This window comes from Procambarus clarkii, chromosome 10 (assembly GCF_040958095.1).
Source record: "Procambarus clarkii isolate CNS0578487 chromosome 10, FALCON_Pclarkii_2.0, whole genome shotgun sequence".
In the NCBI taxonomy this organism is placed as follows: Eukaryota; Metazoa; Arthropoda; class Malacostraca; order Decapoda; family Cambaridae; genus Procambarus; species Procambarus clarkii.
The window spans coordinates 19,438,594-19,453,224 of record NC_091159.1 but is presented as its reverse complement, the minus strand read 5'-3'; the positions used below and the strand labels follow the sequence as shown (position 1 = coordinate 19,453,224).

Genomic DNA, 14,631 nt, shown 5'->3' with positions numbered 1-14,631 from the left:
GTACCGTTCACTGGGGACACCACACATGGTGCTTGTACCGTAGCCAAAAAGGCCCCTTAAGACACCCCCGCTCCTTGATCCCGCTACTGAAGGAGCGTCGCACCTTCCATTATGGAGGCAGCTGCACGTCTGCAGTCGTGCACCCAGCTGGGGAACACCGACAGTACGAACGCCGGAGATGACAAACATCACGAGAGTTGAGCGTGTGGGGGGGGGGGGGCTGTGTGTGTGGGGGGGCTGTGTGTGTGGGGGGAGCTGTGTGTGTGGGGGGAGCTGTGTGTGTGGGGGGAGCTGTGTGTGTGGGGGGAGCTGTGTGTGTGGGGGGAGCTGTGTGTGTGGAGGGAGCTGTGTGTGTGTGGGGAGCTGTGTGTGTGTGGGGGGGGCCACACACACAGTTAACCCCACTATGTGTAGCGGGAGTGTTGAAAATTCTCGGTCCCTTGATGTTGATATTCTCCCTCAATGTTGTACCTATTGCACCTTTGCTTTTCAATGGGGCTATATTGCACATCCTGCCATGCCCTCTGGTTCCATATGATGTAATCTCCATGTTCAGATTTAGAACCAGTCCTTCTAATCTTCCACCTGTAGATTATTATGTATCTCGCCTGCACTCTAGAGAAGATAGATTTAGAATTTTTAATCGGTCCCAATAATTTAGATGACCTATAGAGTGGATTCTTGCGGTAAAGGATCTTAGCACGCTCTCTAGGTCAGCAATTTATCTGGCTCTGAATGGGGCTGTTAGAATGCAACATTTATTGCACCCTAGAAAACACTAGTCTTGAAAAGTATAAATTCTCTTGCAATCCGCCCCATAATCACAATCCAGCCCGCTCATAATCAACCTCTCTCTCTCTCCCTCAGTACACTCAGTTTTTGCAAATTCTTCCGCTCATACAATCCTCCACTCTCACAGGTCCAATTCTCATAATCCCCAACTCTCCCATTTCACCCAACTCCCACAATCTACCTGCATTTCCACAATCCCTAAGGTTTTTTACAATCCATTCCACTCCTCCAATCAACTCCCCAATCTAAATCTCCCAACTCTCACAATCCACTCATAACCTTCCTAATCACAATATCCTTAACTCACATTCCTCCCCCACATCCCATTACCCATCACTGAGATTCCTCATGCTCTCAGTTATCCCCTCACTCCCTCAGTCCCTGCACTCTAGCAATTCACTCCACTCTCAAACACGCCCTTCTCTCACACTCGCCTGTCGCTCACAGTCATCCCACTCTCAAAACTATCTCTCTTCCGCAATACTTACTCACAATTCTCCCACTCACAATCCTCCCACTTTCACAAAAGCCACCCCCCCCCCTTACACTCACAAGTTCTTTCTCACCTAGTAGGTATAGTTGACTTTGAACATAATTTCTCTAGCTCAGGTTATGCAACCTGCCCACAGGGAGGAGACCCACTCACGGGAATGGATTGGGAAATACTTCAAAATTAGTGCTGTTATCTACTCACTCTCCATGTTTAGGTTTGTTTAATGTTACTTAAAGTTAAGGTTAGGTTAGGTTTTATGATATTTGGTTACCTTTATATGGTGTATTATCGACGATAATGTATAATACTATATTCAAAAACTCTTTCAGTGTGCCTGAGAATTTCGTTTACAGAAAACCTAATTCTTCAAATAAAAAGTTTTCAGCATGCCCTTTTTATATTTTAAATCAACAATTTAAAATAACGTTTTAACTTGAGAATAATTTGTTTACAACAAAGGTTCATTTGCCAGTTTACATGTAAAATATTACTGAAACCGAAAAATGTTTTCAGATTTACACACGGTTTACACACGACTCACAACTGATTTCGTTCGAACACTTCTGGAACAAGTGCTTCACTGACGAATTTTGTTCGAACCACAACGCTAAAAATGCTTCACCCACGTACTACAAATACAAATAATCGCCAACAGAACCTAAACACCTAACCTAACCTATGCCTATATATGCACAATATGCAATATAATATTAATTTATATTTGAGAAAATTCCTGTATTAAATGAACAGCATATACAAAATTATGAATGCGTCTGTGGGGTCGACTGCTGGATGTAATGGACTCGAGTCGAGGACGGGTTGCATTCTCAGACCAAGTGCATTCCATCCAGCGGTCGACCCCAAAGACCCATTCATAAATTTTTACATGCTGTTCATTCAAAATGGGAATTTTCTCAAATATAAATTAATTTTATATTTTATATATATAATATATATATATATATATATATATATATATATATATATATATATATATATATATATATATATATATATATATATATATATATATATAATAGGGATAGGTTAGGTTACGTGTTTAGGTTCTGTTGGCAATTATTTGTATTTATAGTACGTACGTGGGTGAAGCATTTACAGCGTTGTGATTCGAACAAAATTCGTCAGTGAAGCACTTGTTCCGGATAGTGTTCGAACGTCAGCAGTTGTGAGTCGTGTGTAAGCCGTTTTTCATTCATAAACAGGGGGTTTGGCGGGTGCATGGAACAGACTTTGGCCTTTGTTTATGAAAACGGGCTGAGCAAACAGTGCCAGCCCGTCCTCCAAACAAAGATCCAAAAGTGATTCCATGCACCCGCCAAACCCCCTGTTTATGAATGAAAAGCGGTTTACACAGGACTCACAACTGCTGACGTTCGAACATATCCGGAACAAGTGCTTCACTGACGAATTTTGTTCGAATCACAACGCTATAAATGCTTCACCCACGTACTACAAATACAAATAATCGCCATCAGAACCTAAACACCTAACCTAACCTAACCTATGCCTATATATACACAATATGCTAATATATTATATTAATTTATACTTGAGAAAATTCCCGTTTTGAATAAACAGCATGTTAAAATTTATGATTGCGTCTGTGGGGTTGACCGCTGAATGTAATGGACTTGAGTCGAGGACGGGTTGACAGTGCATAACGTTTATCAGTCGAGAGACTTCCGGTTGTGACGGCGCTGCCGGGGACACGATTATTTGTGAATATGTGAACTACTGGCTATGTTTTAAACTTTGGCAGTAGCCAGTAGACTTTTAGACTATGCAACTTAGCAGTACATAGCCAGAAGGATTATTAAATTGTCATTTATGTTATAATTGGCAAAGCTGAGTTAATAGAAGGAACGGTTACAGTACGAGAGTTAACGCTGCAGGAAGGTAAGGAAAATATTCAATTGTAGCAGAAGCCGGTTAAGGGGAGGAGCTGCGCTCTGAACTGTAACCCTAATTATCAGTAAGTCCTGTTCTTGTACTTTGTGCTACCGTTTCTAATTATAATTGTTGTTACTGTCGTAGATGCTACTCTAAGACCATTCTGTGTTCACATAGTGTTCTATGAGAGGATGTGTGTGTGTGTTTGAACCGGTATTTTGACAAAGCTTTAACCGCTTTCATAGTGCTTTATTGCTCATCTAATATATGCCTGTGTGAGTCCATGCTCCTATTACAAGGGGAGTAAATGACAGTAAAGTAACTTATTATTATTATTTTCACAAGCAGGTCCTGGTAAAGATTACAAGGTTGGTGAGATTACATAAGATTGTTATTTTTACATTCTTGCAAAGGCACTAACACGCGTAGCGTTTCAAGCATACATAACTTCCATCAACAGGAACTTTGTTATAAGGTGTGTGGAGAAAAGTTGTAATGAACTGTTATTGTTACTTCTCATTCACTTATCCAGTGGGCCTGGTTACGCTGCCACTATATACCTTGTAGACACCAGGACATTTTTGTGATATTTCACTGAGGTTGTAGACTCATATTCCAGCTAGTGACCTTGGGAGAACCCCGTCCATGAGCTTAGGGTGAGCCGACATGCGAGTAGACACTGGTATTTGATTAAAGCCTTAAATATATATTTAACCTCCACTGTTCAACGTAACAAGAGCTGTCCAGGCAGCCACACACTCGCTACAAGGAGGCCATTACCCCGTGATTGTGGCGAGACACGATTGTTATTTACGTCGTGCGACAACGTCTAGGAACTCAAATTGGTAACTCCGTCCCACACTTAAGTTGAGAGCTAAGTGACACATCTGACACGGCTTCAGTACATAGTTCTGGTCACGAGTGTACGTTCACTAGTGTTAAAGAGAAGGAGGTACGGGCCAGTTTCGACGTATGAAAACCAATGAGTAGGCTTCTAAACTTAAATTTTAGGAATAATTAATGGGGTTACATCTTTATTACTAATTAAACGATAATATTGTGGTGGTAACATTGGATTTCCAGGCAGGTGCAGCTGACGGACATATTGGAGAGCTAAGGTGGGATACACCTGGCCCCCCCTCACTCACCTGGCCCCTCACTCACCTGGCCCCTCACTCACCTGGCCCCTCACTCACCTGGCCCCTCACTCACCTGGCCCCTCACTCACCTGGCCCCTCATTCACCTGGCCCCTCATTCACCTGGCCCCTCACTCACCTGGCCCCTCACTCACTTGGCCCCCCCACTCACCTTGGCCCCCCCACTCACCTTGGCCCCCCCACTCACCTTGGCCCCTCACTCACCTGGCCCCCTCACTCACCTGGCCCCCTCACTCACCTGGCCCCCTCACTCACCTGGCCCCCTCACTCACCTGGCCCCCTCACTCACCTGGCCCCCTCACTCACCTGGCCCCCTCACTCACCTGGCCCCCTCACTCACCTGGCCCCCTCACTCACCTGGCCCCCTCACTCACCTGGCCCCCTCACTCACCTGGCCCCCTCACTCACCTGGCCCCCTCACTCACCTGGCCCCCTCACTCACCTGGCCCCCTCACTCGCCTGGCCCCTCACTCGCCTGGCCCCTCACTCGCCTGGCCCCTCACTCGCCTGACCCCTCACTCGCCTGACCCCTCACTCGCCTGACCCCTCACTCGCCTGAACCCCACTTGCCTGACCCCTCACTCGCCTGACCCCTCACTCGCCTGAACCCCACTCGCCTGACCCAGACTCACCTGGCCCCCACTCACCTGGCCCCCTCACTCACCTGGCCCCCTCACTCACCTGGCCCCCTCACTCACCTGGCCCCCTCACTCACCTGGCCCCCTCACTCACCTGGCCCCCTCACTCACCTGGCCCCCTCACTAACCTGGCCCCCCCTCACTCACCTGGCCCCCTCACTCGCCAGCTGTGACCCTCTTATATTAATCCATCCAAGTTTACCTAGTTCAACTGTTATAGGTAAATAACAATCATACATCAGTTGTATCAATAAGATTTAGTCCATTTTCTGATGTTCATGAATGAGTTAGCTTATTTAAGAATAAACTTCAGCCACCTGAGCTGATTAAATACTTAAGATTAAAGTTAAACATAAATATTCACTGAATACGCTAATTCGAAATTCTGATTAAATACTTCAGATAATTGAATTCCAAGGTTTTGTGTGGGATCCGACAACCATTATTTTAGACAATCCACTGCAGCTGAAATTGATTACAACACATTTTCCCCGCATGACGTGTTTAATCGCTATCATTAGAGACGATGGTGTATCACAGTTTCCCAGGGAATAATGAAAATCTGGCAGCAGGAATTACCACAGCGAGCACTTCTCGCTGGTAGGTAAGGAATGACTATGATTAACCTGACTCAGTACACATGGAACTTGACCGCCTCTCTGGGCCTACCATTCCACTATGTAACATGTTTTGCATGTTACTTAGTGGAATGATATTCTGATTTTTATTTTATTTTTGTATTGTGTTTGTGTGTTTTTGGCACTGATTTTAAAATGATCTTAATTCCGCCCATCATCTAAATTTTCAAACATAATTGTAGTTTTGTGTTTAGACTTTATGTAGTACAGCCGTTACCGAGGACCAGGTGTTGGCTTAATTTTGTCTTAGGTTGAGGAGAAAATAAATAAAATGTTTAATTTGCCCAAAGTTTATCAAATAAATTTAATTCCATGAACTTTTAAAATTCGGAACATTTTATAAATTAAAAGTGCTTTGTCCCACCATTCTATTGTGAGAATGTTTTCATCTTTTCTAACCAAAGACGATATGTAGTCTCTCATCATGGCAGTATCCCAGTGACCTTTGTACCTTCTCTTCATTGTTTCAATGTCTTGGTGAAACCTTTTCCTTTGCTCCTTGATGTCACCCAATTTTTACGGGGAAAAATCAAGATGTGAACTCAAAAAAGCACTTTTAGTGACAATCGGAATCCCCTGTTCATATAGCCATCAGCAAGCCTTGCCACCAGGATCCCAGTAGTCAGGATCCTTATGATTAACTAGAAATCGATGTTGTTCACCGTGCAATTATGCGTGGTGAATATTATGTACATTATGTTTCCCTTTCGACGTTCTTCAGCTTTCAAGTTTCTATGTCATCAAAACTGCATTTACTTTAGGTCTAACAAACATACCACCCAACACCTTAGCATCTGAGAGCTTTGGAAACATAAGGCAGACTTCTTGAAAAGCTTCTCCTTCAATCTAAGCCCTTTACAAACTATCAGTCAATCCCAATTTTTAATGAAGTGGAGGTAACAAATGTTTTCATGCTCAACAAAGGGCTGCCTGACAACGGTGACTCTTCTTACCTGTAATTCCTGCCGTGGAGGCCGCTGAACTTTCCGGTGATGATAGCCACCACCTCCTCTGCTCTCCCATAAACGGTGATGATAGCCACCACCTCCTCTGCTCTCCCATAAACGGTGATGATAGCCACCACCTCCTCTGCTCTCCCATAAACGGTGATGATAGCCACCACCTCCTCTGCTCTCCCATAAACGGTGATGATAGCCACCACCTCCTCCTGCTCTCCCATAAACGGTGATGATAGCCACCACCTCCTCCGCTCTCCCATAAACAAATGAAGCATGAATACTTTGTATAGTGTCCTGCAAAACTAACAAAAAGCCAAGCATCTTAAAGTTTCCAAACAAGTCCCATTAAAATTCTTCCTCGTTGGTTTTGGCAAGAAGCTGTTTAACATTTTCGTAAGTCTTCTTTCATTTGTTTTGAATGGACAAGTGGTGCTTATGAATAGAAGTTTACATTGTGAAGTAAAACAGCCTTGTGAACAGTCTGTTCGATGAAGGTGAACAAACACCTTCAGCTGTCTGTAAACAGCCGCCATTCTGCATAATCATGTTTCAGTCCAACTCTTCTTCAAATATTACCAAGTATCTCTTTTGCCTTATTCCGAACATTTGTGTGGTTTTTTATTTTTAATTTTTAGTAATCATGACCCCACAGCTGCGGTTTTTGTATCAAGTAAAGCCAACTGATATTGAGTAAAGCTATCCCAGTATTTACACTCAGACTACTAGACTGTTCCGCGTTAGACTGAATGGTAAACAAACCATTCACGTATTTGCAGTATCAGATCTCCACTAACATTAAAGTACAAATTCTGCGTGTTCTTCTCAGTACGCAGTAGTTCTCTAGTCTTCCCCATGCAAATTCTTCATTTTAGTCCTGATGTTAAAAGTTCAGCTCCTGACTTATTTAGACTCGAGTTCCTGAAATGGTCATCCAGTTCACTTTGATTTGCAAAGTGAACTTGTTTTTGGCTGTTGTTTGCTGACTCTTCGAATGAAGTCATAATATTATCATCAACATGAAATAGAAAATGTCTTTAAATTGCAAGTTTCTAGTAACTTTAAGTTTTCATGGTAATATTAGTTACAAGTAATTACTATTTCCATTTCTGGAGATTGTGGTTTTGGCAAGTTAAGGCCATGAGGAAGACGTGGTATATGTCTGGATACGGAAGAGCAGTAGTCCTTGAACCTTCCTGGACAGCGAAACATCAGTCTGGCAGCGTACGGGCTATTCATGCCCGTGCCACCTCTACGGTCTCTCTATCTTTACCAATCAACCTAGTCATGCAGACACCGCAGTCGTTGTGGTGGGTCTTTGGTTCTCTCCATGTTCTGGCAGTAGTAAGACCATAACCCGCCTCGTGCCTCTTAATCATCCTTTTAATGTTATCTTGAGGTTATCTTGAGATGATTTCGGGGCTTAGTGTCCCCGCGGCTCAGTCCTCGACCAGGCCTCCTTTTTGTTACGCACCCCCAGGAAGCAGCCCGTATCAGCTGTCTAACTCCCAGGTACCTATTTACTGCTAGATGAACAGGTACATCAGGGTGAAAGAAACTCTGCCCATTTGTTTCCGCCTCCGCCGGGGATCGAACCCGGAACCTTAGAACTACGAATCCCGAGCGCTGTCCACTTAACCGTCAGGCCGTCAGGGACAACTTCCATCTGTCACATGATGGGACTCAAGGCTTATCTTCATCACCTGTTGTTGTTTTGTTGTTTAAGTTTCGCTACTTGGAAATAAAAGTTCCAAGTAGCACGGGCTATGGTGAGCCCGTAGTCTCATCACCCTTAGGCGCTCCAATATATAGTCTATATGCGCTCTCCAGAATTTTGCATCTTTCACAATTGTTTATGATATCTGACTTGGTACAACATGATATTGACAAACTTCAGAATGTATCAGACGAATTTTTGAATTGTGTTTTTGCCATATTACAAACAATTAATACTTACAATTCTAAAACGTAATCTCAAACACGAAGCTGTGATTTTAGGTACGTAGGTGAGGAGCTGGTCACCGGGTACAGGCTGAGGAGCTGGTCACCGGGTACAGGCGAGGAGCTGGTCACCGGGTACAGGCGAGGAGCTGGTCACCGGGTACAGGTGAGGAGCTGGTCACCGGGTACAGGCGAGGAGCTGGTCACCGGGTACAGGTGAGGAGCTGGTCACCGGGTGCAGGTGAGGAGCTGGTCACCGGGTGCAGGCGAGGAGCTGGTCACCGGGTGCAGGTGAGGAGCTGGTCACCGGGTGCAGGTGAGGAGCTGGTCACCGGGTGCAGGTGAGGAGCTGGTCACCGGGTACAGGTGAGGAGCTGGTCACCGGGTGCAGGTGAGGAGCTGGTCACCGGGTACAGGTGAGGAGCTGGTCACCGGGTACAGGTGAGGAGCTGGTCACCGGGTACAGGTGAGGAGCTGGTCACCGGGTACAGGTGAGGAGCTGGTCACCGGGTACAGGTGAGGAGCTGGTCACCGGGTACAGGTGAGGAGCTGGTCACCGGGTACAGGCGAGGAGCTGGTCACCTCAGTATAAGTGATTTTCCAGGAACTACAAATCAGAATTATAAGTGCGGCGATGATAACCTGGCCATAAGGCTGATAACTTTTTGGTGTTCGAAATTTAGTAGGAAACACTGAACAAAATCCTGACATGCAAATTTGTTTTTTTGTTTTTTTTTTTATTTGGTGTTATGCTGTGTGCTTTTATCTGGCTGCGGCAGCGTGTTGAGCTGATGGGGGGGGGGGGGGGGGAGGCGTTGATGAGTCCAGGGTATGGTAGAAATCATTGTACTTACCTAGTTGCCTAGTTTACCTAGTTGTGCTTGCGGGGGTTGAGCTCTGGCTCTTTGGTCCCGCCTCTCAATTGGTGTACATATTCCTGAGCCTATTGGGCTCTATTACATCTACACTTGAAACTGTGTATGGAGTCAGCCTCCACAACATCACTTCCTAATGCATTCCGTTTGCCAACTACTGACACTGAAAAAAATCTTTCTAATGTCTCTATGGCTCATTTGGGCACTCAATTTCCACCTGTGTCCCCTAGTGCGTGTGCTCCTTGTGGTAAATAGCCTGTCTTTATCTACCCTGTCAATTTCTTTGGGAATCTTGTTTGTGGTGATCATGTCCCCTCCTAACGCTTCTGTCTCCCAGTGACGTGAGGTTTAATTCCCGTAGTCTCTCCTTGTAGCTCGTACCTCTCAGTTCGGGTACTAGTCTGGTGGTAAACCTTTGAACCTTTTCCAGTTTAGTTTTTTGCTTGACTAGATTTGGATTCCATGCTGGAGCTGCATACTCCAGGATTGGTCTGACATGTGTGGTATACAAAGTTCCGAGTGATTCCTTACACAAGTTTCTAAAGGCCGTTTTTATGTTGGCCAACCTGGTATATGCCGCTGATGTTATCCTCTTGATATGGGCTTCAGGGGACAGTTCTGGCATGATATCAACCCCCAGGTCTTTCTCTCTGACTCTTGAAGTATTTCATCTCCCAAATGATACCTTGTATCTGGTCTCCTGCTCCCTACACCTATCTTCATTACATTACATTTGCTTGGGTTAAACTCTAACAGCCATTTGTTCGACCATTCCTTCAGTTTGTTCAGATGTTTTTGAAGCCTCAAGCTATCCTCCTCTGTCTTAATCCCCATATTTTTGGCATTATCAGCAAACATTGAGAGGAATGAGTCTATACCCTCTGGGAGATCATTTACGTATATAAGAAACAGGATAGGTCCGAGTAGAGCCCTGTGGGACTCTACTGGTGACTTCACGCCAATCTGAGATCTCACCCCTCACTGTAACTCTCTGCTTCCTATTGCTTAGAAGCTCTCTTATCCACTGAAGCACCCTACTAGTTACTCCTGCCTGTTTATCCAGCTTATGCATCAGCCTCTTGTGAGGTACTGTGTCAAAGGCTTTCCGACAGTCCAAAAAAATGCAATCCGCCCAACCTTCTCTTTCTTGATTAATTTTTGTCACATGGTCGTAGAATTCTATCAAGCCTGTAAGGCACGATTTACCCTCCTTGAACCCATGTTGATGGGTTGTCACGAAGTCTCTTCTCTCCAGATGTGTTACTAGGTTTTTTCTCACTATCTTCTCCATCACCTTGCATGGTATACAAGTTAAGGACACTGGCCTGTAGTTCAATGCCTCTTGTCTGTCACCCTTTTTGTATATTGGGGACCACATTAGCCGTCTTCCATATTTCTGGTAGGTCTCCCGTCTCCAGTGACCTACTATGGAGAGTGGCAATTAAGCAAAGTATTTCTGCACACTTTTTTCAATACCCATGGTGAGATTCCGTCTGGACCAACAGCCTTTCTCACGTCCAGCTCCAACAGATGCCTCTTGACCTCATCTCTAGTAATTTCGAATCCTTCCAAGGCCGCCTGGTTTACTGCCATCTCTCCTAGCATAGTGACCTCACCTCGTTCTATTGTGAAGACCTCCTGGAACCTCTTGTTGAGTTCTTCACACAACTCTTCATTGTGTTTGTGTGCCTGTGTATGCGTGTGTTTGGGGATGTGTTCTTAAGTTTTTGTGCTTTCAGGATCGATCTCTAGCTCCTAGACCCCACCTTTCTAACTACCAGATGTCTAATGCTTTCTGTGACTCTGACTATGACTTTAAAATATATGATATTATAATGTTGGTAATTTGTGATGATTCTTGACCTATTTACTTATCATATCTGTTTTTAAAGTTGTGAACTGAGTTTGCTTCTACTACTTCAGCTCATTTCATTTAGAACGCTAACACTAAACAAATTTGTTATAGTACCCTTAAAAGATTAATGCTAGAGGTATTTTGAGGGACTGTGCAGTTTCTTTTAACATCTGTGGATGTACGTTTCTGGTCCAATAGCTTTAGTTTCGTTTAGTTATGTTGTTTGTTAACTTACTTTCTGTGTTGTTACCTTAATTTTTAAGTCTCTCATCTAGGATAACCACCTCTTCTAGCACTGGAAGCTGTTCACGTTTATTTATGAACAATCCATAGAAGCTGGCTTTAGGTTCCATGCAAATTTTCTTATCGTTTCCTGTATTTCCACCTCCCCCTTTTTTGTAACCTAGTCACATAGTCAGTCACTGTTATTTTCCTTCTTATATGAATATGTAGGAGTTTTGGTTGTCTTAGCTTCACAGGCAATATAATTTTCATATTTTTATTTTTTTGCCTTCTTTATATATTTGTATTCGATCCTAGCCCTGTTGTATCTATTCTGGTTTTCTTCTGTTCTTTGACCTCCATATATCTTCCATTTCCCACTTGCTTTCCGTTTTTGCTTCTTGGCACTGTATGTTGATCTATGGGTTATTATATTCTCTCCTAATTTTTCTGTTAATGTTGATAAAATCTAGCTTTCATCTCTCTACATCAGGCTTGGCGCTTTCCCCCTGATAGTTCCTCTCCCTCCCTCTCTCCATGTGAATTTGTCTTAGTCCATCATTTCCTGGACTATCTTTCCTCTAAATTCCTCCTCCGATTGCATACTTCCCAGATACTCTCTCACTTTAACGCATTGCCCTATTCTATAATCTTATATCATTTCCCCTGATCCTAGGCCATCTGATCACTGTTTTAAGATCGTCCATGAAGTCAAATACCGGGACACAGTAATCACTGGCTCCTACTGGCATGTCGTACTTCAAGTTCTCGATGTCGTCCTCGGGCTGGATGAAGATCTGGTCGAGTAGGTTTGGTGTATCTCCGCGCCTTTTTCTTATGTCATCCTTTACATGCTATGTTATCAAGTTCTTGTCACAACTTTCACTTATTTTGCTCTCCACATTTAGGTCCCTCATGACTACCAATTTAGCTTTCATTCTGTGTGATGCCGTGGGTGTTGTGGGTGCTGTGTCTGCCGTGGGTGTTGTGGGTGCAGTGGCTGCCGTGGTTGCTGTGGCTGCTGTGGGTGCCGTGGGTGCTGTGGCTGCCGTGGGTGCTGTGGGTGCTGGGGCTGCTGTGGGTGCTGGGGCTGCTGTGGGTGCTGTGGCTGCCGTGGGTGCTGTGGGTGCCGTGGGTGATGTGGGTGCTGTGGCTGCCGTGGGTGCTGTGGGTGCCGTGGCTGCTGTGGCTGCCGTGGCTGCTGTGGCTGCCGTGGCTGCTGTGGGTGCCGTGGCTGCTGTGGGTGCCGTGGCTGCTGTGGGTGCCGTGGGTGCTCTCTGCAATTCATCTATGCCATGCCGTGTCATCATATACCTGTCGTGTTCTTCTGCTGTTGGCTGGAGGGATTGTAAATGACAACGACCACTATCTTTCCCCCATCGGCGTCCCAGTGATGGAGTCTGTGTATCCAATTGTATTTCTATTTTCTAGTGCCTTAAATTTCCTCTTTTGTTTTACTAGCCGTGCTACTTCTCCTCCTTGCTTTGTTTTAGTTCCTTATTACCTGGTACGCCCCTGGAACTGTTGCATCAGAGATCATGTCATTTTTGTTTCGACTATTACAATTAAATCATATTCTGTTTTGAGAACCCTTACTTGTATTTCCTCTGCTTTGTTACTCCATCAGCATTTGTGAACAGTTGAGGAAAAGTAGTCCTTTACCCCCACCAGTTTCTCGAAAAGTGTAAAGTAGCAACATTGTTTTTGTTGTTGTTGTAGTATTGGGTTAAATAATTAATGAATAGGAGCTTTGTAACAACGTCTTGATAAAAACATCACACACCTGTTTATATAATTCACTTTATCAAAAGGAAAATAGTGTAGAACAGTGAATATAATCTATGTAGATTACTGAAAAAAAGGAGATGGCTTTACTTTTGTGCTAATTAGTTTATTGAACTTTTATGTAAAGGATATAACGTATACTTTCACGTATTGGCATTTGGCTGTCGAGGCAAATAACGTGACGTCACACGCTCAATGCTTCATCCATCGTTCTCAACCAACATCATCATCACAACGTTTTTTCAAGTTAAAGGTTGTTTGGAAACATTTACATCTTCATTTCCTGATCTCCCTCCCTTTCCAGCTCTGCCTTGGACATTTCATGATTTTCATAGATATTACATCCTCTAACACTGTTTTCATAATTATCTTCTTTCTCTTTGAAACCTTTGCTGCCTCAGCAAAGGTTTTGTCTGGTCTTACTCTCCAAATCTCGGTTACATTTTCTGTTTATTTATTTCCTATGTTAACTTTGTTGCCTTCCTTTCCTCTTCCATAGATCGTTTCTGTTCTGTAACTTATTCACACTTGCCTCCCTTTTGCAATTTATTTTCCTGGGGGGTCTTCTACTTGATTCAAGGATGTAATGCGGAGTTCGTCACTCCTGTCAAGTTTCACCTTCAGGCCTTCATAACTTCATCCTTTTTGTCTACCATCTCTTGTAATTCTTGAAGCTGCCTCCCCAGAGAAGCTGCCTCCCCCAGAGAAGCTGCCTCCCCCAGAGAAGCTGCCTCCCCCAGAGAAGCTGCCTCCCCCAGAGAAGCTGCCTCCCCCAGAGAAGCTGCCTCCCCCAGAGAAGCTGCCTCCCCAGAGAAGCTGCCTCCCCAGAGAATCTGCCTCCCCCAGAGAATCTGCCTCCCCCAGAGAAGCTGCCTCCCCAGAGAAGCTGCCTCCCCCAGAGAAGCTGCCTCCCCCAGAGAAGCGCCTCCCCCAGAGAAGCTGCCTCCCCCAGAGAAGCTGCCTTCCCACAGAGACGCTGCCTCCCCCAGAGAAGCTGCTTTCTTTTTAAGTGCCTGTATCTCTTCTCCTCTTGTCCTTCTCTTCCCCTACAGCTCTTCCAGAATTTTTCCATGGTCTCTCATTAGTTCATACATGCTTTTCTGAAGTTCTATTATGCTATTATATATATATATATATATATATATATATATATATATATATATATATATATATATATATATATATATATATATATATATATATATATATATATATAAAGCAACAACCGTTGCAGAGCAACAGCAACCTTCCCTGTCCCTCAGTCCTCTCAACCATTCCTCACTCCCCCTTGTCCTCCCCACCATCCCCAACTCCCCCGTCCCCTCGTCCTCTCCACCATTACCCCTCGTCCTCCCCACTCCCTCGTT

General features: G+C 44.4%; 2 protein-coding genes across 2 annotated transcripts; one reads left to right on the top strand and one right to left on the bottom strand.

Moving 5' to 3' along the window:
• Positions 1-12,333: 12,333 nt before the first annotated feature.
• Positions 12,334-12,786, bottom strand: LOC138363206 (uncharacterized). The gene has a single exon (XM_069322202.1). The coding sequence runs from the start codon at positions 12,784-12,786 to the stop codon at positions 12,334-12,336; it is 453 nt and encodes a 150-aa protein (XP_069178303.1).
• A 1,064-nt stretch (positions 12,787-13,850) lies between these two features.
• On the top strand, positions 13,851-14,273 carry LOC138363205 (uncharacterized). Its single transcript, XM_069322201.1, has 2 exons — positions 13,851-13,857; positions 13,939-14,273. The coding sequence occupies exons 1-2, from the start codon at positions 13,851-13,853 to the stop codon at positions 14,271-14,273; spliced, it is 342 nt and encodes a 113-aa protein (XP_069178302.1).
• The last annotated feature ends 358 nt before the right edge of the window (positions 14,274-14,631 follow it).

Coding starts and splice junctions, on each gene's coding strand:
- LOC138363206 (XM_069322202.1), bottom strand. CDS start 12,786: ATGACACGGCATGGCATAGATGAATTGCAGAGAGCACCCACGGCACCC.